This window comes from Sturnira hondurensis, unplaced genomic scaffold (assembly GCF_014824575.4).
Source record: "Sturnira hondurensis isolate 20B ecotype Veracruz unplaced genomic scaffold, ASM1482457v3 Scaffold0009664, whole genome shotgun sequence".
NCBI classification, from domain to species: Eukaryota; Metazoa; Chordata; class Mammalia; order Chiroptera; family Phyllostomidae; genus Sturnira; species Sturnira hondurensis.
The window spans coordinates 467184-492044 of record NW_028082295.1 but is presented as its reverse complement, the minus strand read 5'-3'; the positions used below and the strand labels follow the sequence as shown (position 1 = coordinate 492044).

The 24861-nt window shown below is 40.6% G+C and overlaps 1 protein-coding gene and 1 pseudogene across 3 annotated transcripts in view; both read left to right on the top strand.

The window, feature by feature from the left end:
* Positions 1-24861, top strand: part of TBC1D8 (TBC1 domain family member 8) — a 187785-nt gene that overhangs the window by 118498 nt on the left and 44426 nt on the right. For all 3 annotated transcript variants that reach the window (XM_037057271.1, XM_037057270.1, XM_037057269.1), the window contains 7 exons: positions 2610-2728; positions 5518-5746; positions 8596-8836; positions 17910-18117; positions 19144-19338; positions 21131-21307; positions 22186-22336. In XM_037057271.1, coding sequence (XP_036913166.1) covers positions 2610-2728; positions 5518-5746; positions 8596-8836; positions 17910-18117; positions 19144-19338; positions 21131-21307; positions 22186-22336 — 1320 coding nt within the window. The remainder of the gene's footprint in view (positions 1-2609; positions 2729-5517; positions 5747-8595; positions 8837-17909; positions 18118-19143; positions 19339-21130; positions 21308-22185; positions 22337-24861) is intronic.
* LOC118994630 (vacuolar protein sorting-associated protein 26A-like) lies at positions 10140-12258 on the top strand (annotated as a pseudogene).

The window sequence follows — 24861 nt, the reverse complement described above, 5'->3', positions numbered from 1 at the left end:
TCTTCAAGTCTTTTCTTTTTATAAATAGGAAGTACATGAAAACATGCAGCAAAAGACTGAAGGCCAATCAAGATATTCCTTTTTCCATTTATTCCTTGCTCTTAAAACATTTTCCTGACCAATTGGTTTTATTATGATGGATAATAAAGGATAAAGATGTAGAAAGGGAACCTGAAAGTGCCAGAGGGGAGCAGAGACCCAGGCAAACTCAAGGTACCTGTGGGTTATTGGCTTCAGTGAGGACCTATACACATTCTCTTGTGATTGTATAATGTGCATTGTGTGCTGCAAAGACAGCATTGCTGACCCACTACATTTAGTTTTTGTTTTTAAATTGACACCTATAATAGTTGTCATCCAAGCACACTGCACAAGCAAGGAGATTTAAGCAAGAGGCAAGTAAACCAGATGGACCGAATATGAGGAACCAAGCAGGCAATGTGGGTCCCAAGTTCAGGTAGACAGTGTAGGGAAACTTCAAGAGAATTATGCAATGGAGGTTGGAATTCTTTGTTTTCATTTTGTTTTAAAATGATCTCTCCCTTTCATAAGAGGAATGGGGAGTCTGAAGGGCCAGTGGTTTCTGGGTACCACTGAGGTCCTCCTTAGGTGAGATGGAGGTAGAGAGTAAGAGGATCATAACCAATCACATTTGAGCTAGCTCTCCCAAACCCTAAGTGGGCTGCTTCCTGCAGTTATTGATTCTTAAAGAGCAAGACAAGGGAGGTTGGATTGATGGATAGTTGAGTAGGGTCACTGATTGTTAGGACTGGATCGTGACTCTCATAAAATTTATACATAGAAACCCTAATCCCTGATTTGATGGTGTTTGGAGGTGGGAATTTTGGGAGGTATTAGATGAGGTCATGACGGTGCAGCCCCATGATGGGTTTGGTGTCCAAAAAGACTAGGAAGAGAGACCACAGATCTTTCTTTCTCTCTTCCATGAGTGGACACAGTGAGAAAGCAGCTGTATACAAGCTAGCAAGGGGTCCTTACCAGGAACCTAATCTACTAATATCTTGGACTCCTAGCCTTCAGAACTGTGAATATCTGTTGTTTAAGACACTAAGTCTGTGGTATTTTGTTTTAGCAGCCCAAGCTGACTAGGATACTGATGAGGTGCTTCTGATACAGGGCTGGGATTCTTAAACCTGTAAACAGAGATATTGTAGGAGAGAGTCATGGAGCTGGCTGTCCAGGATGGATGAGAAGACATGCTTTAGTGATGACTGAAGGACATTGCTTTGGCAATACCATCCCTAAAACTTGTGAGAATACAAGAAAATAAATACCATTGTTTTAAACTCTCATTTTTCCTTATGTTCTTAGATTCTTCTGTTTATTCTTTCCCAAATTGTCCATTCAGGACAGTTCTAATACAGGTATTCTTGCTACTCCCTGATCCCAAATCTACAAGTCCAGAGTGAGTTCTGTGGCCTTTTTATGCTAGGGTATTTATAAGATTTACACATACATTTTTATTCTAGGTAGAGGAAGGTTGCCATTAACCCAGGGAAAGTTCAGTGTTAAGAACCTTTTTGTGTTAGTGGAATGTGGCTCTGTTGGCTGTCATGCCTCTCACATTGGTGAAATGCTTCTGCACTGTGGTTTATATGCTAGCCCATCATTTCTCTGAGTATATCTCTTGCTTCCCATTTTGGAAATCTGGTTCTAATTGTGTATCTCTTTTTATATTAGACACATTTGATGCACATGCACATTTTCTTGTTCGGTGCTATGCTTGCTTCAAGTCTATGGACTTTACTGAGCACCTGCTATGTGCCAGGTCCTCAAAAGGAGCTGGCACAGTTCCAATCCCAGGTGCTCATTGTCCAGGGAGAGGACAAGGAGGCCCTTTGAGAAAGAACCTAGACAAGTAACACAACTAAGCTTTTTGGTAACAGTGTTGCTCAATGCTTCAAAAATAGGATGATTTTTTGTTGTTGATGCCTTTGAAAGAAATTAACTTACTTGTATGCACTTCAGTGTTTTTGTTTTAACATGTACTATGAAACCTCTTTTTACATAAGTTTTTAAGGGATAATGTTGTAAGAAATATGGAGTGCAAATAAAATTGTAAACCTGGAAACTGTGTTCAACGAGGCCTATTACAAGTAACAATGCCCTCAGGCAACCAACAGAACTTTCTCAAGAGGGTCTTCCTCTGTGAATCTGGGCTGAAGTTCCTCTTGGGGCCTCTCATGTGAAATGGTTGAGTGAGACAGTTGAGAATCACTGTACTGCTTGGAGCTTGTATCCCTTATTGTATAATTATGAATATTTTTGTCATTTGGAGTTTGTAGGAATTCCATGTGTTAAGGAGGCAGGACATCTACAGACCAGTCCCAAGGGTAACTGATTGGTTGGCTGGTCCATCTATGTGGTTTTGGGACAGATGTTTACAAATCCAAGTGCAGTGGTGGAGAACTACTGTGCCTTCAGTGGAGGGTGCCTTTATTGGCAGCTGGCAAACTGTGGTACAGGTTAAGAGAAACTAGGATATTTTAATACTGTAAACACAGGACTCATGCCATTTGGAAAACAAATTCATGTTCTGGGAACTGTTTTGTCTTTTAATTTCTGTATCTTTTTCTGTTATAACCCAGGTGCAACGTTAGAGGAGATAACCCAGCACTGGGATTGGCTGGAACAGAACCTCCTCCATACCTTGTCTGTCTTTGATAACAAAGAAGATATTGCTAGTTTCGTCAAAGGGAAGGTAAAGGTAGGTATTTTTTATTGTAACATTTCTCCTCATTTTCTCATTTTTAAAATAACTTCCTTATAACATTTTGAACATTGAAGCATTTTTGGTTCGCAGGCCCGCACTCAATCCACTGAGCTACACCAGTCAGGGCTATTGAAGCACTTTTAATGCTATTCTTTCTTCACTGTAACTGAACACAAAGTCAGATGAGTTCCACTTGTTACCCTTTCAACTTTGCAGTGTCAGTTCAGCAAAATACACCTAAAATTCAAAAAGACCTCATTCTCAGGCCTAAATTTTTGTTATTCTCTATGTTTATTAAAGTCCTTTTTTGTCTCAGGAAAAATATAATATTAACATTTATGTTTTTGCAGAATAATAATGTTATTTGACTTTTAAAATTAGTTTTTCCCAACTTTTTGCAGTTGCAACATCTTGTAACTCTTTATTTTAGTGGAACTAGCACTTTCCTCCTCCTAAAAGTGGATATTTATTCTTAAAATATGTTATTACTTGAGTGTAATTATAGTCAATTAAGTTTTGAGATGTCAGAGAAGACTATTTTGGGGACTCTCTGTTGATATCTCCTATGAATTACATCTTATATAACTGGTCTCACTGTAAAACAAGTAGTTTGGTAGCTATTGTTTAAAAAACCCTATCAGGCAGGGAAATACTGTTTTTTATTCTAAATTTAACCCTCTCATTAAACACTTTCACACAGCAACCTCTGTAATACAGTTTTCCTCCTTTAGGGTAAAATTCCAGTCCAAGTGATTGAGGTTTTTAGTAAAGGGTGTCGAAATGAATTCTCATTTTTAAATGGACAATATAGAAGCAGTGTTTTCCTTTGGGGGCTGAGAATACTTATGGGACCAAGTAGATAACAGAGGTCTCCTGAAGCCAGCCAGGATGTGGCTGTGTTGACTGGTATCCTCTTGGTATCACCTCTGGCCCATTGGGTTAGCAAGTGAGTGACTGTGATGGGGATGTGTTCAGCTTCTGGGTTATACCTCAACCTGATTTGAATGCCTGTGCCTTGGTTCCCTGGGTCAGATCACAATGGGGCTTAGCTATGGAAATGCCTGTTTCATAGTTATTTTTCACACTCCCACCCCCTACTGCATGCCAATTCTTGGTCTAACATGGATGTGGTGGTTTTTTGATTTAAGTGTTTCTTTTCTTAATTCAGAGGAAGGAAATTAATTTTTGGTACTGGGGCTTTAAGAAAGCTTCTGTAGAGGAGCAAAAAATTTTCGCTATCCTTCTAGGTTGTGGCTGTGGCCCTGGAAATTAAACTGACAAAAGTCAGATTAACAAGAGGAAAACTGTTTATTAATATGTGTGTCACACATACACATGGGAGAAACTCAGTGATGAGTAGCTCAAAGGAGTGGTTAGAACTTGGGGCTTTTATAGCATCTTGACAAAGAATGATATATTTGTAGAGAAGTAACAAAACAGGAAAAGGAATTTAGGCTTCTAGGGGTGGCAGGCTGTGGGAAGGTAAATATATGGGGTGGAACTAATAGAAAATAAGGGCTATTTTAGTCTAGTTTGTTATGTAGATTACTCTGAATGCTGTCTCTGGGCTGGTAAGAGTTCAGAGTTGTCTCCAACAGCTTTGGTGTTATTTAGGACCTCAGGAACCTCAACCAATATGCTCCTTTTCTACTTTGGAAGACTGTAGATATATATAGTGAAAGTTAAATGTATCAGATATCACACTGTCTGGCAGTTATCAGTTGTTAGTTTTATACCAAGATTTTTTTTAAAGATTTTATTTATTTATTTATCTTTAGAGGGGAAGGAGAGAGGGAGAGAAGCACCAATGTATGGTTGCCTTTTGTGCGTCTCCTGCTGGGAGTTGGCCTGCAGGGAACTGGCCTGCAACCCAGGTATGTGCCTTGACTGAGAATTGAACCATGATCCTCTGGTTCGCAGGCCTGTGCTCAATCCACTGAGCTACACCAGCCAGGGCTTTATACCAAAATTTTTTAACCTCATTAGGAAGATGATTTTTTAAAGAATTTTATTTTATTTTATTTATTTATCTTTAGAGGGGAAGGGAAGGAGAGAAGGAGAGAAACATCAATGTATGGTTGCCTCTTGTGAGTCCCCTGCTGGGAACTGGCCTGCAACCCAAGCATGTGCCCTGACTGGGAATCGAACCGTGATCGTGTGGTTTGCAGGTCTGTGCTCAATCCACTGAGCTACACCAGCCAGGGCAGGAAGATGATTTAGTAGGGTGTTTTTTTCAAAAATAAAGACTAACTTTTAACTCCAACTTGGGTAGTTCTTCAGGATTGATGCTTTGAGTTCATATGTTAACCATTTGATCCTCATATCCCTGCATGGAAGAGTAGACAGGTATGATAAAGTAGTAATTTGTTTGAGAACTTGGGCATAGCAGTCAGTGATTTGCCCCAAGCCTTATAGCTGGTAAGTGGCCAACAAGAGATCTGTCCTTAGGTTTCCTCCCCCAGCTTTCCCCCCCCCCCCCCCCCCCCCCCGCTGTATATGGTTGTGTTCCTGGGTGGTGGACAGACAGACTGGTGAATTGTTCTCGCATACCCCCTACTGGCCCACAACCCAGGCATGTATCTTGACTGGAAATTGAACCAGCGACCCTATGGTTTGTAGGCCTGTGTTCAATCCACTGAACGACACCAGCCATGGCTTGGTGAGCTGTTCTTATTTATCCTGTGTGTCTTATTGAGCAGTGAAGACTCCTTCCCGCTTTTGTTTCTCCTCCCCCACCTTGTTCTTCTCCCTGAATGAGGGACTGTTATCTTTCTGTGTGTCAGGCTCTGATTGCAGAAGAGACAAGTAGTCGGCTGGCCGAGCAGGAAGAGGAGCCTGAGAAGTTCCGCGAGGCTTTGGTCAAGTTCGAGGCCAGGTTCAACTTCCCGGAGGCAGAGAAGCTGATTACCTATTACTCATGCTGCTGCTGGAAGGGCAGGGTTCCCCGCCAGGGCTGGCTGTACCTCAGCATCAACCACCTCTGCTTCTACTCCTTCTTCCTGGGCAAAGAACGTAAGTGAGGCTGGCACTGGCTTTGGGGTGGGTTTAGCTCTTCACTGATGATCTTGGCCCTTGGGGTGCTTAGCACTGGTCCCGACATAAGTTCTTAGCAAGAAGAGTCAGACCACAAAAAAGTTAAGGAAGTTGAGATAATAACAGGTGTTGCTTGATTAATTTCCAAATAACTTATGCAGAAAACTATATTTAATTATATATCCTACTACCACTAAGGGTATTTGATTTGGTGAGACTTCATTTTTCCTACTGCCTTAAGAATCGTTTCTGTGCAGCTCTGTTCATATAGCCTTGAAGGGTTTTTACTACTCTACATTGCTTTGAAAACCCAGTGTTAGGACTGATGGCCCAGTAGTTCTAAAGGAGTAGAACATATTGCTGCTTCTTAACACAGGGATCATTTAAAACATTTCCAGCCCTGAACGTCATGACTGCTTCTGGAAGAGAAGCTGGTTGGGCACTTGTTTCTGGAAGGCATATTCTTTACCTGGGTCCTTTTGAGATTCAGGGAATGATTTACTTTTCACACATTTATCTACTCACAGTCACCATAGTAGGCAATGGAATTCCAAGGTTTGAAAGAGCAAAGTTGCAAGTGTCAACTGTATAATGAAATTTTTAAAAAGTTATTCTCATTGAAACTTCTTTTGGAAACAAATATTGTTTCAAATGCCCACTCAGGGTGGTATGGATGTTGTGTTTATACATACTTACACACACACATACTTCTTTTTCTTTCTGCATTTCAATTTATGTTTCAACTTCAGCCCAAGGCAAGGGGGTCTCCTTTTGAATTCTGCTCTAACCACCTTCCTGCACATGCTTTTCCCTTCTTTTCCCAGGCCACCAGCCTCAGTCCTGATGCTCTAGTCCTTACACCTTGTTTGCACAGCCCCTCCCCACCCCACCTGGAATGTGTTCTGACCTAACCTTGGCCTTTCTTGCTCCTCTACTTTCCCATTCAATGTCTATTTGGAAACTCCTTTCATCCTTCAAAATTCAATACAGATTTTATTACCCCCTTGGACCTTCCCTGGCCCACTCATGATTGGTACCATGTTTGTCCATGTCAAAATTGATACCATTTTGGGTCCTGTCAAGTCACTGGTTGCTTATTTATTTACATGTCTCTTTTCCCTATTTAAACAAACTACTTAAGGGCAGGGTTCTTCACAAACTGCATGCTTAATGAATGAAAGTTGATAGTGTATGTGTGTGTATAAAGGACTTTATGTGAAAGCAACTAGAAATAGCTGAAGAAGCTTATTCTTTAGCCCAGTGATTTTCAACCAGTATGTGCAAGAATTTTTAAAGCATACAATGCCTGACTACTTAGTCAGGGGCACTGAGCTCTTTTCTCTTAGATTTTCAAATAAAAAATGACAACAGCCAATACAACAATAGCTGTCTTGTGTGAATGAGTCAAAATTATACCTGTTTTTGTTAGATCAGTCAAAAATATATTTCTTTGGTGTGCTGCAGAATTTTAGTAAATAATTTGTATACTACGAGATGAAAAAGGTTGAAATTTGCTGCTATAGCCTAATGTAAAAGTTGGCCTTTTAAAATTATTAACTCCTTAAGACCTTATTGCAAAATAAATGAAAAGAAATGGTAGAAAGAAAAATACAGTCATCCCCTTCTTTATTTGAAAAGTGAAATGAGTTATTTTCTAACACTTAACCAATCATTGTCACCAACCCTAATTTTGTTAGGGTATTAAATTTGAAAAAACTAAATGATTCTCAATAGTTGGTAATTTTTATTATTTTAAGTTGTGGTATGTGTGTCTTCCCCATTTTTTCTGTATTAGCACCCTAGCCTACCTACCAGTGTGCTGGAGACTTTTCTGAGACTAGAACACTTGTTTATAAAATGAACTGTTTGTACTGCATTACTTTAAAAATAATTCCATAAAAGCTACTTGTACCCTGTCTTCTAAGACTACAACTGTCATTTGACACAGTCTGACTGTTAAGCCCATTTCTTTAAATGAGATCGTGAATAATCTTCTTTTGCATTTTATTTTATAGTTTACACAATGGATGCTGCTTTTGAAATTGGCATTTATGTGGATTGCATATATTTAAGTTTAAATATTCTTTCTTTTTTTGACATGCTCATTGATGTTAGAGAGAGGGGAAGGGAGGAGGGGAGAGAGAGAGACATCAATATGAGTGAGAAGCATGGATCAGTTGCCTCTTGTACATGGTTAGACTGGGGACCAAATCTAGGCATGTGCCCTGATGGGGAATTGAACCCACAACCTTTTGGATTGCAGGTCAGCACCAGGTAACTGAACCGTACTGGCCAAAGCTTAAATATTCTTTTTTTTAATGGAATTCTTTTTTTTAAGATTTCATTTATTTTATTTATCTTTAGATGGGAAGGAGAGAGGGAGAGAAACATCAATGTATGGTTGCCTTTTGTGCTTCCCCTGCTGGGAGTTGGCCTGCAGGGAACCAGCCTGCAACCCAGGCATGTGCCCTGACTGGGAATCGAACCGCGATCCTCTGGTTCTCAGGCCTGTGCTCAATCCACTGAGCTACACCGGCCAGGGCGGCTTAAATATTCTTGAGAAAATTTTCATGGTATTTTAGAATGATGTCTCTTGTATATGTGCAGTAGCCAACAATTTGAAAAGTTCTACTTATACCTTTGAAACAATCATTAGGACATAAATTGGTTTCTAACATACAGCTGTCAAGCAATTCTTTGCCTGATCTTTCCTGCTCTGGTTTCAAAGATATTTGCATCTTAGTGTAAGGAAAGCCTTGGATTGTTGTTGATGTACACAAGTTTGGGGCAAATTTTAGGATAAAATGTTTTGCTTTTTTTCCTACTAGTTAAACTTGTAGTCCCTTGGGTTGATATCCAGAAATTAGAAAAAACATCCAACATCTTTCTGACGGCTACTATTCGAATTACCACACATAGTAAGGAGAGGGACTTCTCCATGTTCCTGAACCTTGAAGAAGTGTTTAAGATCATGGAGCAACTGGCAGACGTGACGCTTCGAAGGCTGCTGGATAATGAGGGCTTTGACCTGGACCCAGATCTACAGGAGCCAAGCCAGATTACTAAGAGGTAAGAGCTTCTGGTGCCAGGTATACCTCATACCACCTTCATTTACCTGTGCTTTGTTAGCATGTGTTATACTAGATTTAAATTTCCCTTGTGGCAGAATCCAGATTTTCCTCTGTAGTTAATCATGGCAGATAAAATAATTAGCAATGATTACTTTTTGTTTCCTTTATGCCATACACTTTGATTTTTGGATCCTATTCCTTTTTTTTAGAATGATTTTCATAAAAATACTTCTAGAAAATGTAATATGGTAGCCTCATGATAGAATTCTATTCAGCATTTGGTTTTATTAGTGAACATTAAGAAAATTTATGTTTTCATATTAAACTACAATGTAGAAAATGTTTTCAGAACAGCTGCATTTATTTTGGTACCAATTTATCATTAGAAATCAGTTAACATTCTTTATTATTTGTTTGCCCCAAACTGATACTAGTCCTGGGGACTTGTGAGGTAGTTGCTTGAATTATTTATCACATTAAAGAAGTTCACCTTTATTATCTAAAATTCAAACTGTGGTTGACTGTGATTTCTGGCTTTGTGATTCATATTGGGTAACTACAGAGCTGCTACAAAGGTGGACTATTACAGAGGTATTTTTGACCTTACAGAAAGGGATGGAGAGAGAGGCTGGGGGAGAGGGAAACACCAAGGTGAGAGAGAAACATCAATCCCATATGTTCTGTGACCAGGGATCGAACCCACAACTTAGGTATGCCCTGATCTAGAATTGAACCCACATCCTAGGCACGTGCCCTGACCAGGGACTGTATCTGCAACCTTTTGGTATATGGGACAATGCTCTAACCAACTGAGCCATCTGGCCAGGTCCTGGCTGGATATTTTTGATGTAGTTACAAAGTCACCACTGCTATTTGAATGTTAGTAGTCATTAAAAATTTTATTTTATTGTGGTAAAATACATATAAAATTACCATGTTAACCATTTTTAAATGTACAGTTCCGTGGTATTAAGTACATTCCTGTTGTTGTATGACCACCATGATCATCTATCTCCAGTACTCTTTTCATCTTGCAAAACTGAAACTCTGTGCCTTTTAAACAACTCCCCATTCTCTCCTTCCCTCTTTCCTGGAAAGCACTCATTCTACTTTCTATTCCTATGAATTTGATGATTCTGGATCCCTCATATAAGTGGAATCATGCAGTGTTTGTCTTTTGTTTATTTCTGGCTTATTTCACTTAGCATGATGTCCTCAAAGGTTCATCCTTGTAGTGTGTGTCAGAATTCCTTTTATTTTTGCGTGTATATATTATATTTTGCTTACCCGTTCATCCATCCATGGCTGTTGTAAGTTGCTTCCACCTTCTGGCTATTGTGAATAATGCCTGCTGTGAATATAACTGTGCATCTATGTCTTTAAGACCCTGCTTTTTGACCTTGGTCAGTGTGGCTCAGTTGGTTGGAGTATCGCTTCATACACCTCACCTAAAGGTCACAGGTTTGATTTCCAGTCTCAGGGCACATGCCTAGATTGCATATTTGGTCCCAGTTGGATCCTGTGCAAGAAGCAGCTGATCCATGTTTCTTATATCAGTGTTTCTCTCCTTCCCTTCCCCTCTCTCTAAACTCAATAAACATGTCCTCAGGTGAGGATTAAAAAAAAAAGACCCTGCTTCAATTCTTTTGATGTATAGCCAGAAGTGGATTGAATGTGATTCTGTGTTTAATTTTTTAGGAACCACTAGTCATTAAAATTTTTTATCATTAATTTTGACATTTCTATTATTCCTTAAACACATGTATTGTCTTCTCTGGACATTTGGGGGGAAATGTTTTTCTAATTAGTGATCTCAGAACAGTAGTATGTTTAGAATTTTCATGAGGAAAGAGGAGGAAAATCAAAGGCCTGTGGCTCTTGAGACTATTTTGGTAAAATCATCCATTTTGGAGAAAATTCATTAATGTTGGCAGTTGGCAGAATCAGGGGAATTCTACAAGGCTACCCTCCCTTCTACCCTGGGAACTATTGAAAAGTGGGTGAGAGCTCCTGAGGGAAGAGGAGTGAAGTTGAGGGGCACGTGGCATGGTGCTGATTTTTCTTGGTGGCTTTTTGGTCTCATTTGTGAGATGGATGTTGTCCTTCATGATGGGCAAATCAGAAAGATGGCAGGAGTGAAAACTGAAGGTGGCAGAATTCACACTGTCTTTTCTGTGTTGGAAGTCTTTTTCAGGAAAGGTAAGCCTAGCTTATAAGAACCTGGCAAAAGGCTAGAGCACCAAGGAATTAACATTGAATTTGTAGGTCAAATTGAACTCTTCAGTGACAAGAATAATACTCATGAATTATAGATGAGTGAAAGAACTAACCTTGCCTGGAGAACTGACCCAGAAGAAAGTTATGATTTTGAATTTATGCAAGTTAAAAAGCCATTGGTTTTAATATCTGCTTGAAGTATTTTCTTAAAGTGACAATAGCAAGAAGGCTGACAGACGTGGTAAAAGAATGACTTTATTATTCACTGGCTTGCTACCTACCCTTGATGTTCACAACTCTTTAGCATATGTGTAGGCATTAAAAATTGCCTGCACATATAATTTGAATATAATAAATCAAAGTATTATGTAAATGATGTGATGACTGGAAAAATTTACCTCTTATTAGTAAAAATGAAAATCCAACATAGGAAGCTAACAACTGATTAAAAAAGAGATCACACGAATTGAATCTAGAGCCACAACAGAAACAGAAATATTTGCTAAGTATGAAATAATGGATGGTGCACCAGTAAAAGGTGAATCAATTCCCATAACATTATTTTTTTAAAGATTTTGTTTATTTATCTTAGAGGGGAAGGGAAGGAGAGAGTGAGAGAAATATCAATGTATAGTTGCTTCTCATGCATCCCCTGCTAGGAACTGGCCTGCAACCCAGGCATGTGCCCTACTGGGTATCGAACCATGATCCTTTGGTTTGCAGGCCCGTGCTCAATCCACTGAGCTGTGCCAGCCAGGGCCCATAACATTATTTTTATCTGAATATGAGCCAACTGCAACACTTAGAGATGTAAAAAAATTTTCAGTAAGGTACTTTTTGAATCTAGTCCTTTTTGATGATAAAAGACAGAAAGTATTTTAAACAGCAGGAGATCATTTTATGGAGAAAACCTCCTGAAAAACTGAGGAAACAGAACAAACAAGCTTTCACCAGTGATTTGAATCACCAGAATCACAGGCAACTGCTGAATAGCCTGAAATGTGAACTGAATAGGAGAAAGAAAGAGAAACAAAAACCTCATAACCGTTGAGATGAAGTTAAGCACGTTAAAGATGGTTGCAACGTGTAGGGGGAAAAAGGCCACAGTCCATTTATAATAGTCTTCCTTTTATTTACAGTGATGTACTTAAATAAGTGATATTATGTAACAAAATATTCTTCATGTACATACATTAAAAAAAGCAATTTTTGAAACATTGAAACTTTTCTTAAGCTGCCTGTTTTTTGTAATGAACACTTTGATTTGATGGTAAGCATTCATATGCATCAGTATAAACATTAAAGATTTTTATATGAGTAGGCTGGCATTTGTAATTTTGCTTTCTGTACAGTGTTGATTATAATCCATCCTTTTTTAATGCTAATGATTGCCTCTTATTATCTACTTGCAAAATTAATTATTTTATGTTTAAATAAAATTAGAAAACTGGAGTAGTCCTTATGTCCTGCAGAGATTGAAAACATGGAATCTCAGTATTTTTGAGTAATACATTTATGGCTTCTTTTATCCTCACCTGAGAATATGTTTATTGATTTTAGAGGGCAGGAGAGTGAGGGAGGGAGAGAGAGAGAGAGAATTGGTTGCCCCTAGTACACACCCAATCAAGGATCAAACCCACAACCTTTTGGTGTATGGGATGATGCCCCAACCAGTTGAGCCACCTGGCCAGGGATGCATTTTGTTTGCACATGCATATTTGAGAAATGCATATGGAATATTTCACTGTAGGTCTTTCTTTTTTTTATAATTTTTTAAATTTAATTCTTGTTCAAGTACAGCTTTCTGTCTTATATTCCAAACCCTGCCCGCCCCCCGCCCCCTGCTCCCCGCCTCTGAGTCTACCATTCAGTGGCTTTCTGAATTTTATTCTCAGAAAGTCTTCTCAGGTAAGAATATTTCTTTTTAAAGTCTCTGGTAAGAATATTTCTTTTTTTCCCCAAGGTATTATGTTGCATGTCATTGCCGCCTTTTTTATTTTTTTTGTCATGGTAAGTAACCATTTTGCTACTCCTATCCAGCAGGTACACTGTATGTTTTCTGCAATGTGGAATTGACTCTATGTTGGCAATTTAGAATTTGATAAAACTATGTAATTTTTTCATTAATACTTTGATTCTTGTTAAATTTAAGGAATCTTTTTATCATATACACACAAATATAATTTTCTTGACTTCACAAATATTCTCTTCCCTTTTCAGGGGAATATTTGAGGATGGAGAATTCAAGTGGACCTGTTAATGAGCATGTAGTTTTCCAGATTTGAACAATTTCATGTTTGTTAAATTGGAACTTTGGCTTGTTCAAACTCAATTTTAAATTTCACCCACTCTGTTTAATTTTTTTCTAACACTAAATTTAAGTCATTTGTTCAAAGTCTATAACAGAAGGCTGCAGTCCTCTGTTCAAATGCATAAGGTCTGATATTGAATATACTTAATGTGGAGTATAGAGACGCAAATGACAAAGCCTGTTGTGTGAAACTGTTTTCATTTATGGTTCATTGGTACCAGTATTTTTCATACACTTCAGTGCAAGTCTTACCAGTTAACCTTACTTTATGAGTAAAATAAGTAATCCAAATTTTATTCTTTAAACTTTTTTTATTAGTATGGCACTTTGATAAAAGGGTCAGTAACCAACTTGTTTACTGGTAAAAGACCCCATGTACCAAGTGCTGGAAAATTTATTTTAAATGTAGATATCTGTGAATGCTAATGTTTTTTCATGTAAGTGCCTGTTCACAGTTTCAAAGTTTATACATTCCAAATATTTTTATAGTCACTTGCATGTAGTAATCTAGAATATTTGAAGAAAATGTGAAAAACTCTTGTATTTAACTAGCCTCAAATTGTGTGACCATGATGTATAATAATGAATTTGAAAGTCCTAGCCAAGTGGTTGAGTTGACTGGAGCATCATCCCACATACCAAAAGGTTGGAGGTTTGATTCCCTGTCAAGGCACGTGCATAGTTTATGGGTTTGATCCCCAGTTGGGGTGCCTATAGGAGGCAGCTAGTTGATGTCTCTCTCTCTCTTCCTCTCTCTTCTCCTTCCCTCCCTGTCTCCCATCCTTCCTCTCTCTCTAAAGATCTATAAATATATCATCAGGTGAGGAAAAATTTTTAAAAAATTTGAAGCAGTAAAAAAGAAAATGGAGGAGAGAAAGAAGGATGAGAGAGGAGAAGGAACAGCAGTGTTCTGGTTGAGGCGTGCTTTTTTGGTAATTGCATTCTGACTCCCTCCAAAAGTGAAAGGCGTGTTGCTGCCCACCAAGTCTTTACCAGTGCCCATTTCTATCTTTTTGTGGACACATGGATATAAATAGGTAATGACTCAGTTAACTTGGCATCTTGCCAAGAGAACCCAGGGTTAAAGTTTAGGAAAAACAGTCTCTTCATACTAAGGACATGGTCAGAAATGTTGGAATTGTTGTCAGGCTCTGTTTTGTTTAAATATATTCACTTCCCTTCCCAGATAATGGCTTTAGAAAGGTGCCTTTGGTGTCATGAGCCTGGTGACTATGGGTTGGTCATGAATGCTGCTGTGCTCACTGCTGAGGATCTTATGACACAGCAGAGGAAGGCTCATATTGGTGGGAGCAGCGAGGATGAGATGGCACATTGTTACCCCAGAATCAGACAGGATTTAACTTGTCAGACAATTCAGACCTGGCAGAACATGAGGTCACTGGCCCAGCCTGCAGGCTTCACAGCAGAGCTCCTGGCCCAGAGCTTTCCAGTATGCAGTCACTGAGAATCCAGGGGGGCAGGGTGTCTAGGGTTGGGCAGGGGCCTCCAGAGAGAGAATGGAAGGAGAGAGGGAATAAATGATTAGTCCTCAAATTTTTATACAGGAAATATCAATCCTAAAGTTTTGAATGGTGGGGTGAGAAAAGTATAACCAGCTAATTTTTTGGGGGGGTGCATATTGGAGAAGTGATGGGCTTCACAAAATGGAAATTAATATCTTCATTAAAGTCTCTTTGGATGGGCTGAAAATGCTGGACAAAAGCACAATTAATGCAGTATAGTCAATAGAAATGATTCTCATGATGTAAGTAAGCTCTTCCTTCGAGTAGGTAGACAGTGTCTCCCAAGAGGCTGATGTCCTCGGTAATAATCCATGCCCCCAGTAGTAATTCCTCACTTTCAGTTAGCTGGCTTGTGCTTAACTCCTGGCAGCTTATCAGACCTTCCTGAGCCTTGCTGCCCAGTTTATCCCTTTCCTGCTATTCTCCCCCTACCCCCACCAGCAGTGCCCAAGCTGCATGACATATCTGTTTGACTCTGCCCTTCTGATCCTAGTAGAGTCCTCGTGGACCCCTGGAGACATTGATGGAGATCATGCAGTGCTGAATAGTCCCTGTAGCAGGAAAGGCCCTGTCTCCCACCTGCAGCATCCTAGGTGCTCTGTAGTCATCAGATATTCTCTAGGACAGGATGGAGAGCAAAGGAGGAAGGCAGGAGCCTTTTCTGGAGAGTGAAAAAGCTTTCTGATGCCCAGTGTTGTTGAGGTTCTGTTGGGTTGTCTGCTGTGGGAAGGTGGGTTACTTCACACTCCCACTGTCTCAGTAGTCCTCAGCTGTGGTGTGCTTTGTGTAAGGTACCACATCCCACTTTGTCCTTCCATTTCCACAGAGCTCTTGGGATATTGCAGAGCAAACACACATTTGAGAAATGCAGTGTTTTCTGTGCAGACTCGGGTTTTCAGAAAAAGCATAGCTCACCTTTCTGCCTTGTTTCTAGCTTGCTAATTCTTGATATTTACCAAACTTTTAAATGCATCCAACCTGGGTCTGTGGGTGGGCACCTCACAAGAGCCTGTAGAAATCTTTGTGCGTTTCTTTGTGTGGCAAACTGGCTGTAGAACACTGGGTTATTCCAGAAGGGCAGGAGTGGTGCCTTCAGGCTTTCTGTTCAGCACAGATGGGAAGTTCTCACATTCTGAGCTAATGGAAAGGCCCCCTGCCCCAGCTTGTCACACAGCCCATGTATGGGGAAGCATTTGGCCCTAAATCAGTTTTAAGCCTCTGACCCCTAGGAGGTATGTGTAATGAAGAACATGAGGGAGTGAGAGCCAGTGCATGAGACCTGACACAGTTCTTCCCAAAAGCATTCTAAAAGGTTATGGGGTAAGAGGCGGGGGGATTTGTTTTTGATATATATTTACCTAATCTAAGAGGGAGAACTCTAATTCTGGGTTTGTGGAGAAAAAAGAGAAGTACTTACCCCTTGGTTTCTTGGGTCTCAGGTCTAGAATTTTCTGTAGAGTTGACATGTGTGATTGTACATATTAAGTTCAGCCCAATAACAAACTTGGTAGTTATTGCTCCAGGTTCTGATCATCCCACATTTGTTCTCAGCCTGGTTACGGTTCATAAAATGTCAACAGTTGAGATGACTTGACCCTGGCCATGTGGCTCAGTTGGATTATTGTTCCATGTACCAAGAGGGTGCCTGTTTGATTCTTGGTCAGGACACATGCCTGGGTTGCAGATTTGATCCCTGATTGGGGCACGTATGGGAAGCAACCAATTGATGTTTCTGTCTCACATCAATTTTTCTCTCTCTCTCCCTCTTCCTGCCTTCCCTCTGCCATATAAAAATCAGTGGAAACATGTCCTTGGGTGAGGATAAAAGAAAAGATAGGATGACTTGTGGCACCTTTCTCTTATTCTCTAGCTGTGGCTGTGGCCTTTGCATGCCAGAAGTGTGAACAGTAGCTAATAGTGAATATTGTTGGGTTGTTGGGCAGGTTTTCATCCTGAGAGGTGAATATCTGCTATGGATTTCAGGCCTGAGCTCAGGTATTTTGAGAGATAATTCATGTACCATACAATTCACCCTTTTGAAGTATACCATTCTTCACTGGATTTTAGTATGTTCACTGCATTGGACAGTCATCACTGTGATCAATGTTAGAGAGTTGTCATCAACCCAAGAAGAAACCTCATACTCTGGAGCAGTCACTCCTTATTCCTCCCCCTTCCCCAGCCCTAAGCAGTCACAAATTTGTTTTGTCTTTATAGATTTGCTTATTCTGGAAATTTCATATAAATGGAATCAGGCAATAGGTAGTCTTTTATATCTGGGTCCTTTAATTTATATTAATGTTTTCAAGGTTCATTCATGTTGTAGCATGTATCAGAATTTCATTCCTTTTCATGGCTGAGTAATATTCCATTGTATGGGTATATCATATTTTGCTTATCCATTCATCAATTGATGGACATTTCAGTTGTTTCCAGTTTGAAGCTGTAATGAAAAATGCTGCTATGAAGATGCATACATTTTTGAGTGGACATATGTATTCACTTCTCTTGGGTATATATCTACAAGTGGAATTGCTAGGGCATTTGATGATTCCACACTTAACCTTTTGAAGAATAGCCAGGCTGTTTTTCAAAGTGGCCACACCATTTTACATTTCTACCAGCAGTATATGCAAGTTCCAGTTTCTCCACATCCTCACCAACACTTGTTATTATCTGACTTTTTGATACTGGATTTTTATACAGTTGTATAAAAATACAATTGTACATTTATGGTAATTCCCAGTGTTACTTAAACTTGAAAAGATTATATATTTTGGTCTCTGGGTTTTTCATATTACTTCTGTGCAGAGACAGCCCATTCAGCTTTGTGTCCTTGTTCCAAAAGTCAGCAGTGAAGTGGAGCATGTGCTGCTGACTCATGCAGGGGCTGTATGGTACAGCACCTTTTTGTATTCATTTAAGTAATAGATTGTGCCAGTGGGTTTAAAAGTGATTTCTTTTGTAATGGAGTGTGTTCACTGTTTCTGCCTCTGTATTCTGTCTCCCTCCTTCACCAGGCATCTGGAAGCTAGAGCACAGAATGAATTCTTCCGGGCATTCTTCAGGTTGCCGAGGCCAGAGAAGCTGCACACGGTCATGGACTGTGCTCTGTGGACACCCTTCAGTCGCTGTCATACTGTTGGACGGATGTTCACCTCAGACAGTTACATCTGCTTTGCCAGCAAAGAAGATGGCTGCTGCAACGTCATCCTTCCACTCAGAGAGGTAAGGAGGGGACCCCACCTCCCTGGGAGATAGCAGCAGGTGGAGATGCTCACTGCTGGCTAAGGGTGGACAGCTAGAGGGAAGCATGGCCTTTGACCATTGCCTCCTTAGCTGTTGATTTTTCTGTTACTGCTATAGCAACCTGAAATTTTTTATAAAAGTGATTGGGAAGAACAGGACATATTAACCTCCACATTATCAATAAAGCTGTTATTTAAAAGTACTGCCTAGCAATTAAAGCTTTATGACAGCTTTTAGGTGTGCGTACTCCCCTTTCACCCACAAAAAAGGAAGAGAAAAAAAGGTGATCTACAAAAAGCATCCCTTCTGAAAATAAAGGTCAAATTGCTTGGCTTTATACACTCCTGAAATCTTAGTTGAAAATTTAACAGTGTTTCCATTCACATGGATCAGTCCCCTTCCTACCATACAAATCCACAATTTTCTTGAAATTGAGGGCACCCTGAGTCTACTTCTGGTTCTGACAGCTCATCTTGTGGTCTCAGGGCATCCCTGCTCTGGCTGTACCCACAACTCCATTATAATCAGAACCCTTGTCTTGCTGTTGTGACATCCTGACAAGCACTCTTCTTCAGAAAAACTCAAAATTTCTTCATTCTTGTGATTTCATACCTCCATGTCCTATTTTGGCAGCAGATGTCTTCATTTCACAAATATTCTCACGTAAAAGTGGAGCAAGAAATCCACTTGTCTTATGTATTTATTTTTTAAAATTATGATAATATATACATAACAGCATTTACCATTTTAGCATATTTAAATGTTAATCAATGCATTAAGTAATTCATTTTGTTGTGCAGCCATCTCCAGAACATTTTTACCTTCCCCAACTGAAGCCCTGTACCCATTAAACAACAACTCCGCATCCCCCTCCCCTCCACCTCCAGTCCTTGGCAACCACCATTCTACTTTCTGTTTCTATGAATTCGACTTTTCTGGGTACCTCATGTAAGTGTAATCATACATTATTTGCTGTACCTTTTTGTGTGTAATTTCTTGTCACAGGTTGTAAGCATTGAGAAGATGGAGGACACAAATCTGCTGCCCAACCCCATCATCATTAGCATCCGCAGCAAGAGGGCCTTCCAGTTCATTGAACTCAAGGACAGAGATGACCTAGTGGAAAGTCTGCTCATCCGGCTGAAGCAGGTGCATGCTGACCACCCTGTGCATTACAGCACCTCACAGGATGATGACATGGTACGATCTTTCAAAAGAGTAGGATTCCACACTCTGAAACCCTTTCTTTTTTTTTACCAGTTCTATGGTAGTGGCCTGCAAAGGGGAGTGCACATAACCATAATGCATATAGGTACAAGAAACATATGTCAGACATGATGCAGCCTTTGTATCAGTCTGGCACTGTTTCTGATGCATTGGGTGTCATAAGTAGGTGTTCCACAGGTTAGAGGGGGCTCCAAGCAGATTAAAGGGGTTGATAGGTGTGCACCTCACAGGTTAGAGGGGCCAAAGGGGCACTCTACTCACAGGTTACAAGGATGTTCCACCACCCCAGGTTGGAAGGGGTAATGTTATTTGGGGGCAGGAGTAGTTTGCTGAAAGAGAAGCTTCATTGTGCTTGAGGGTGGACAGCTACAAAAATGGATCCGGTTTGCTAGAACCTAGTCTCCCGTACTTATACACCCATCCTGGACAAGGAGGATCAGAGATAATTTTCAGTACCCTAGAGTTGTTTTCTAAAGATGGTCCATTTTCAGTCTGGAAGCTAAGGGAAGATGATACTGCACATGAGGAAAGGTGATTTCCTAGTCCCCATTAGACATATGCCCAGGGTGCCATGAGCAATCTCATGGGCACACTGTAGTGTGGACTGTACTCCTTCCTGAGGATCAAATCCACTGGGTTTCATGTTAGTCTCTTTTTCCTTTGATTCATAAATAGACATGCTTGAGTTTGTTATGCTCATTCCTTCAAAGGCAAGATGAAGATTGTCCTATAATTAAAGCAATGACTTTCTTAGGACTTGAACAGACACTTCTCTAAGGAAGACATACAGAGGATCCAGAGACACATGGAAAGATGCTCAATATTGCTAGCTATCAGAGAGATGCAAATTAAAACCACAATGAGATACCACTTTACACCAGTCAGAATGACCATCATAAACAAAGCAACAAACAACAAGTGCTGGAGAGGTTGTGGGGAAAAGGGGACCCTAGTTCACTGTTGGTGGGATTGCAGACTGGTACAACCACTATGGGAAACAGTATGGAATTTTCTAAGAAAACTAAAAATGAACATGCCTTTTGACCCAGCAATTCCACTGTTAGTAGTATATCCTAAGAACCCTGAAACACCAAAAGAACCTATGCATCCCGATGTTCATAGCAGCACAATTTACAATAGCCAAGAGTTGGAAGCAACCTAGATGCCCATCGGTAAATAACTGGATCAAAAAACTATGGTACATTTACACAATGGAATTCTATGCTGCAGAAAGAAAGAAGGAGCTCCTACTCTTTGTAACAGCATGGATGGAACTGGAAAGCATTATGCTGAGTGAAATAAGCCAGGTGGTGAAAGACAAATGCCATATGATCTCACCTTTAACAGGAACCTAAACAACAAAACAAACAAGCAAGCAAAATATGACCAAAGACACTGAAATATAGAACAGGCTAACAGGGACCAGAGGGGAGAGTGAAGAGAATCACAGGGGAAAAGGGGAAGGATTCACAGGAACAAGTATAAAGGACACATGGACAGTAAATAAGGTGGGGGGTGGAAATGGGAGGGAGGTGGGGAGGACTGGGGTGGGGGCAGGGCTGGGAATATAAGACAGAAAACTGTACTTGAACAAGAATTAAATAAATTTAAAAAAACAGCTCTGTTCAATATAAATATAAATATAAAGTGAGCCACATATGCAATTTAAATTTTTCCAACAGCCTTATTAAAAAGTAAAAACAAACAGGTGAATAAAAAAATAAAGCGATGACTTTCTTCTCTCTCTCGTTCCCCCTCCATGCAGCTGTCACATGTGTTTCATTCAACAAGCATGTGCAGTGGCCACAAGTTTAGGGATCTTGAAATGATGTCTTCTCAAAATAGTGAAGAAGGTGAAGAAGAACAGAGCCTGCAGCAGCACCCCCAGGCCCTGAAAGTTGTTTTGGAGCAGTCGGGCAGCCAGAGCCCTGATGTGCAAATGGTGGGTGCATACTCTACCTGTCCAGACCTCACAGAGTTTGAATGGATATGGCTTCCCAGCCATCAGACTCACTGTGGAACTCAGCATCTAGGAGGGCAGGTGTGGCTGGAACAGCAAACTTCCCCCTCTTTGCCTCCTTGGCCCAAAGTGGAAGGAGTCCGCTGATGCTCACTGACTGGTCACCCATGCATGTGTTGGGGATGTAGTCACACAGTGTAGTCTGTGTTCCCAGCAAGTCTCTCTTTATATCCCGTAGGATCCCAGTATGCCTCTTTTTACAGTATTTCCTTTTTGTAAAGATAATTAAATAAACATCTTATTAAAAGAAACTAAAATTTTCTGCCATCTAGCAATTATTTTAAAGGATTTTTAATTGCCTAGAAGAGTAGTATCTTGTTTCTGATGGTGAGAGCAAAGTGATTTTTTCAGGTTTCAGTTTTTCTTCTGGCTGTCAGGAAGTTCATGGCAAGTTTTGATTCCCCCTTATTCCCATTTGTCCTCTGAGCTGACCTGTGTTTCGTGTCAGCATCCTGATGAGCTTCCTTCCTCTCATGCCTCCCATTCCAACCTCACCCTCCCATCTGCTTTGGGTTACATTTGTCTTAGGACAAATATTTTCTTCCTATCTCCTTTGTCAAGGAAATGGCATTTTATTGCCTAAGTGTTCCCATTGAGCTCTCAACTTCTGAAGGTTTGGTGCTCTGTATTGTTCCCCTTTATATCCTCAGTGCCCAGTAGAGGTTCAGAAGTACTATTTGCTGAAGGAGTTGCCTGTCACTGTTAACATAAGTGATGTTCCTGTATTTTGGATTGTAGATGGGCTGCAATGGAAGGTGCAGGTGGTCTTCCTTGTATATTAAGGATGTTTCTATTTTCAGTCCAAAGAACAGATAAAATTAAACCTGTGGAATGAGCACTTTATGGAATATGGCAGAACTGTATGTATGTTTCGCACAGAGAAGATCCGGAAGCTTGTGGCCATGGGGATCCCTGAGTCTTTACGTGGTAGACTCTGGCTGCTTTTTTCAGGTAAGTGGTTCTGGTGCCTCTAGGCCAAACATGATTTCTGCAGCAGACTCAGAAACACAGATTGAGGTCTGAGCAGTGTGTGTATGTATCTTAGATCCTTCCTGTGATGTTCCCAGCCCAGACTTCAGAACCTTACTGTGACAGCTGTGGGGCCTTGGTCAGGGTACCTGGGTCCTCTGGGCATCAGCGTCCTCCTCATCAGTGCAAAGTCTGGCTGATGTGATCTCTGCTCCTTTAAAAAGGACTTTGAGCCTTGGCTGGTGTGGTTCAGCTGGTTGGGCATCATCCTGTAGGCCAAAAGGTCATGGGTTCAATTCCCCATGAGGGTACATGCCTGGGTTATGGGTTCAGTTCCAGTTGGGGCATGTATGAGAGGCAACCAATCAGTGTTTCTCTCTCATGTCTGTGGTTCTTTCCCTCGCTTTCTTTCTCTCTTCCCCTCACTTTAGAATCAAGTTTAAAAAAATGAGTTTGAGTCTATATGTAATCCTGAGAATTCTGTTAAACACCAACCCTCTGGAAGGGAAGTGTCTTTTAAAAGCATGCACTCTGAAATATACTAAACCAAACAGTCTCTATAAGGTGTTCAATTGCCATGGTGTTGAAATAAATTTCTCAGAGCACACTTTCTATTGGCCCCTCTTTCCTGAAGACACATATGTCCCCAAGAGACAGAATTGCAGAGATTTCTCCTCTATGTTTTCTCCTCCTGAATTACTTGACCTATTCAATGCTGGCTTTTTGGTGTCAGGCTCCAGGCCTGCTCCCTCCCTCTGCTGTTGTTTAGTGCTGATGGGTGGGCCAAGACTAGAACCAAACTTCTGCAGAGACTCCGGAGCAGGCATTCGCCTGTCTCCACATTGATCATGAACCATTTTGTCCCACTTGGCAGAGGAACTGGGCTGCGAGCAGGAAGGGTAGGTCCTTGTTCTATGGTGTGACTGCCACTCCCCACAGAGTGCTGAGGGAGGCATGGTGCGGAGGCTCACTTTCTCCAGGTAACTTGTGCTCTGTACACATCAGCAGCAAGGCTGGGCATGTGTGGGTGCCTATCTTCTCACTGCTCAGTTATCCTGTTCCTCCATCATGGTAGCTTCTCACCCCCAATCATCTTGCTCCTCCTTCCTGGTTTCTCCCCCAAAGTATCCCAGCCTCTTCTCTCTCTAGTCAGAGGTGCCCACATGCAGACTTTGGGCTTTCAGGTACACTGGGTGCATTTCCATAGTCAGTGTCACAGATACCTCTCCAGCCACTGTTCACCCAATCACAGGCTGAGTCTCCCCCTCAGGCTTGTTTCTGCAGCTGCCTACCTAAGACACACCATCGAGACAATTTTTTTAAAAAAAATTAAAAGTGTCTTCTGTATTTTCATCTGTAATAAAAACAATTCTGTGTTCATATTTGAAAAGAAAATATGGAGGAGCAAGCAAAGAAATTAACATTACTCAATAATCTAGCCACCTAGAATGGTTTATGGTCTTCTAGGTGTCTTTAATGAACATATTTTATATATGTATATTGTTAGCTCTCCATACTGATAGATTTCACATCTGTGGATTCAACTAACACATCAAAAATATTCAGGCAAAAAAAACCCAGAAAGTTTGAAAAAGCAGCACTTGAACTTGCCACATGCCAAACACTATGCTAAATCCATGTGAAAGAACTGATGTGTAGGAACACAGTGCTGTAGCCTATATGCAGATACAGGTTCTATGCAAATACTATACCATTTCTTTGAAGGGACTTGAACATCCACGGATTTTGGTATCCATGGGAGTCCTGGAACCATGAATACTGGGGAATGACTATTTACACATATGCTTTTTATTAAGAAAATAAGTGTGGAGTCAGTTCATATACGGCTATCTTTTCATTCCAATGATAGAATGTTTTCTTTGGTGGCAGAAGGGTTGCTGTAGTGTTTAAGCTGTGCTAAGTAAGTGACAACTGTTAATGTAAGGGACAATTGGAGAAGGGTATGATCCTAAATCCAATAAGAATTAAAAACATTAACTAGTGGCTAAAGGCATAATTGGACCCTTTCTGCTTCCCCTGCCCTCTGGGAACTTGTCTGCGATGGGCTGGCAGCAGTACTGGGAGCCACCTACCACCAGTCCCACTGAGGGAACACTGACGAAAACCACAGATGCCCTGATACTGGCCAATGAGTGATGAAAACCCTCAGAAGGTGTTGGTTCACTTATCCCCTGATGTCCCTGTTGTCAGAGGCCTGGGCAGTAGCTTGGTGAGCTGTGCTTGTTCATCTTGCACGTCATGAACACTGCCTGCGGTTTCCTGCTGGCAGCTGTTGGCTCCTTAATAATTGTTAGCATTACTTAATCATAATGGCATCTTTTTATGAGCTTTACACATCGGTGCTCAGTAATTTCTTGTTGAGTTAATGCATGGAAATTGTGTATTTGTATATACTTGTAAGTATATATGTATACACATAAACACATCAGGCACTTCCTGTTGCTAGGGAATACAACTTATGAAGACCATAATAATAAAAGTATTTC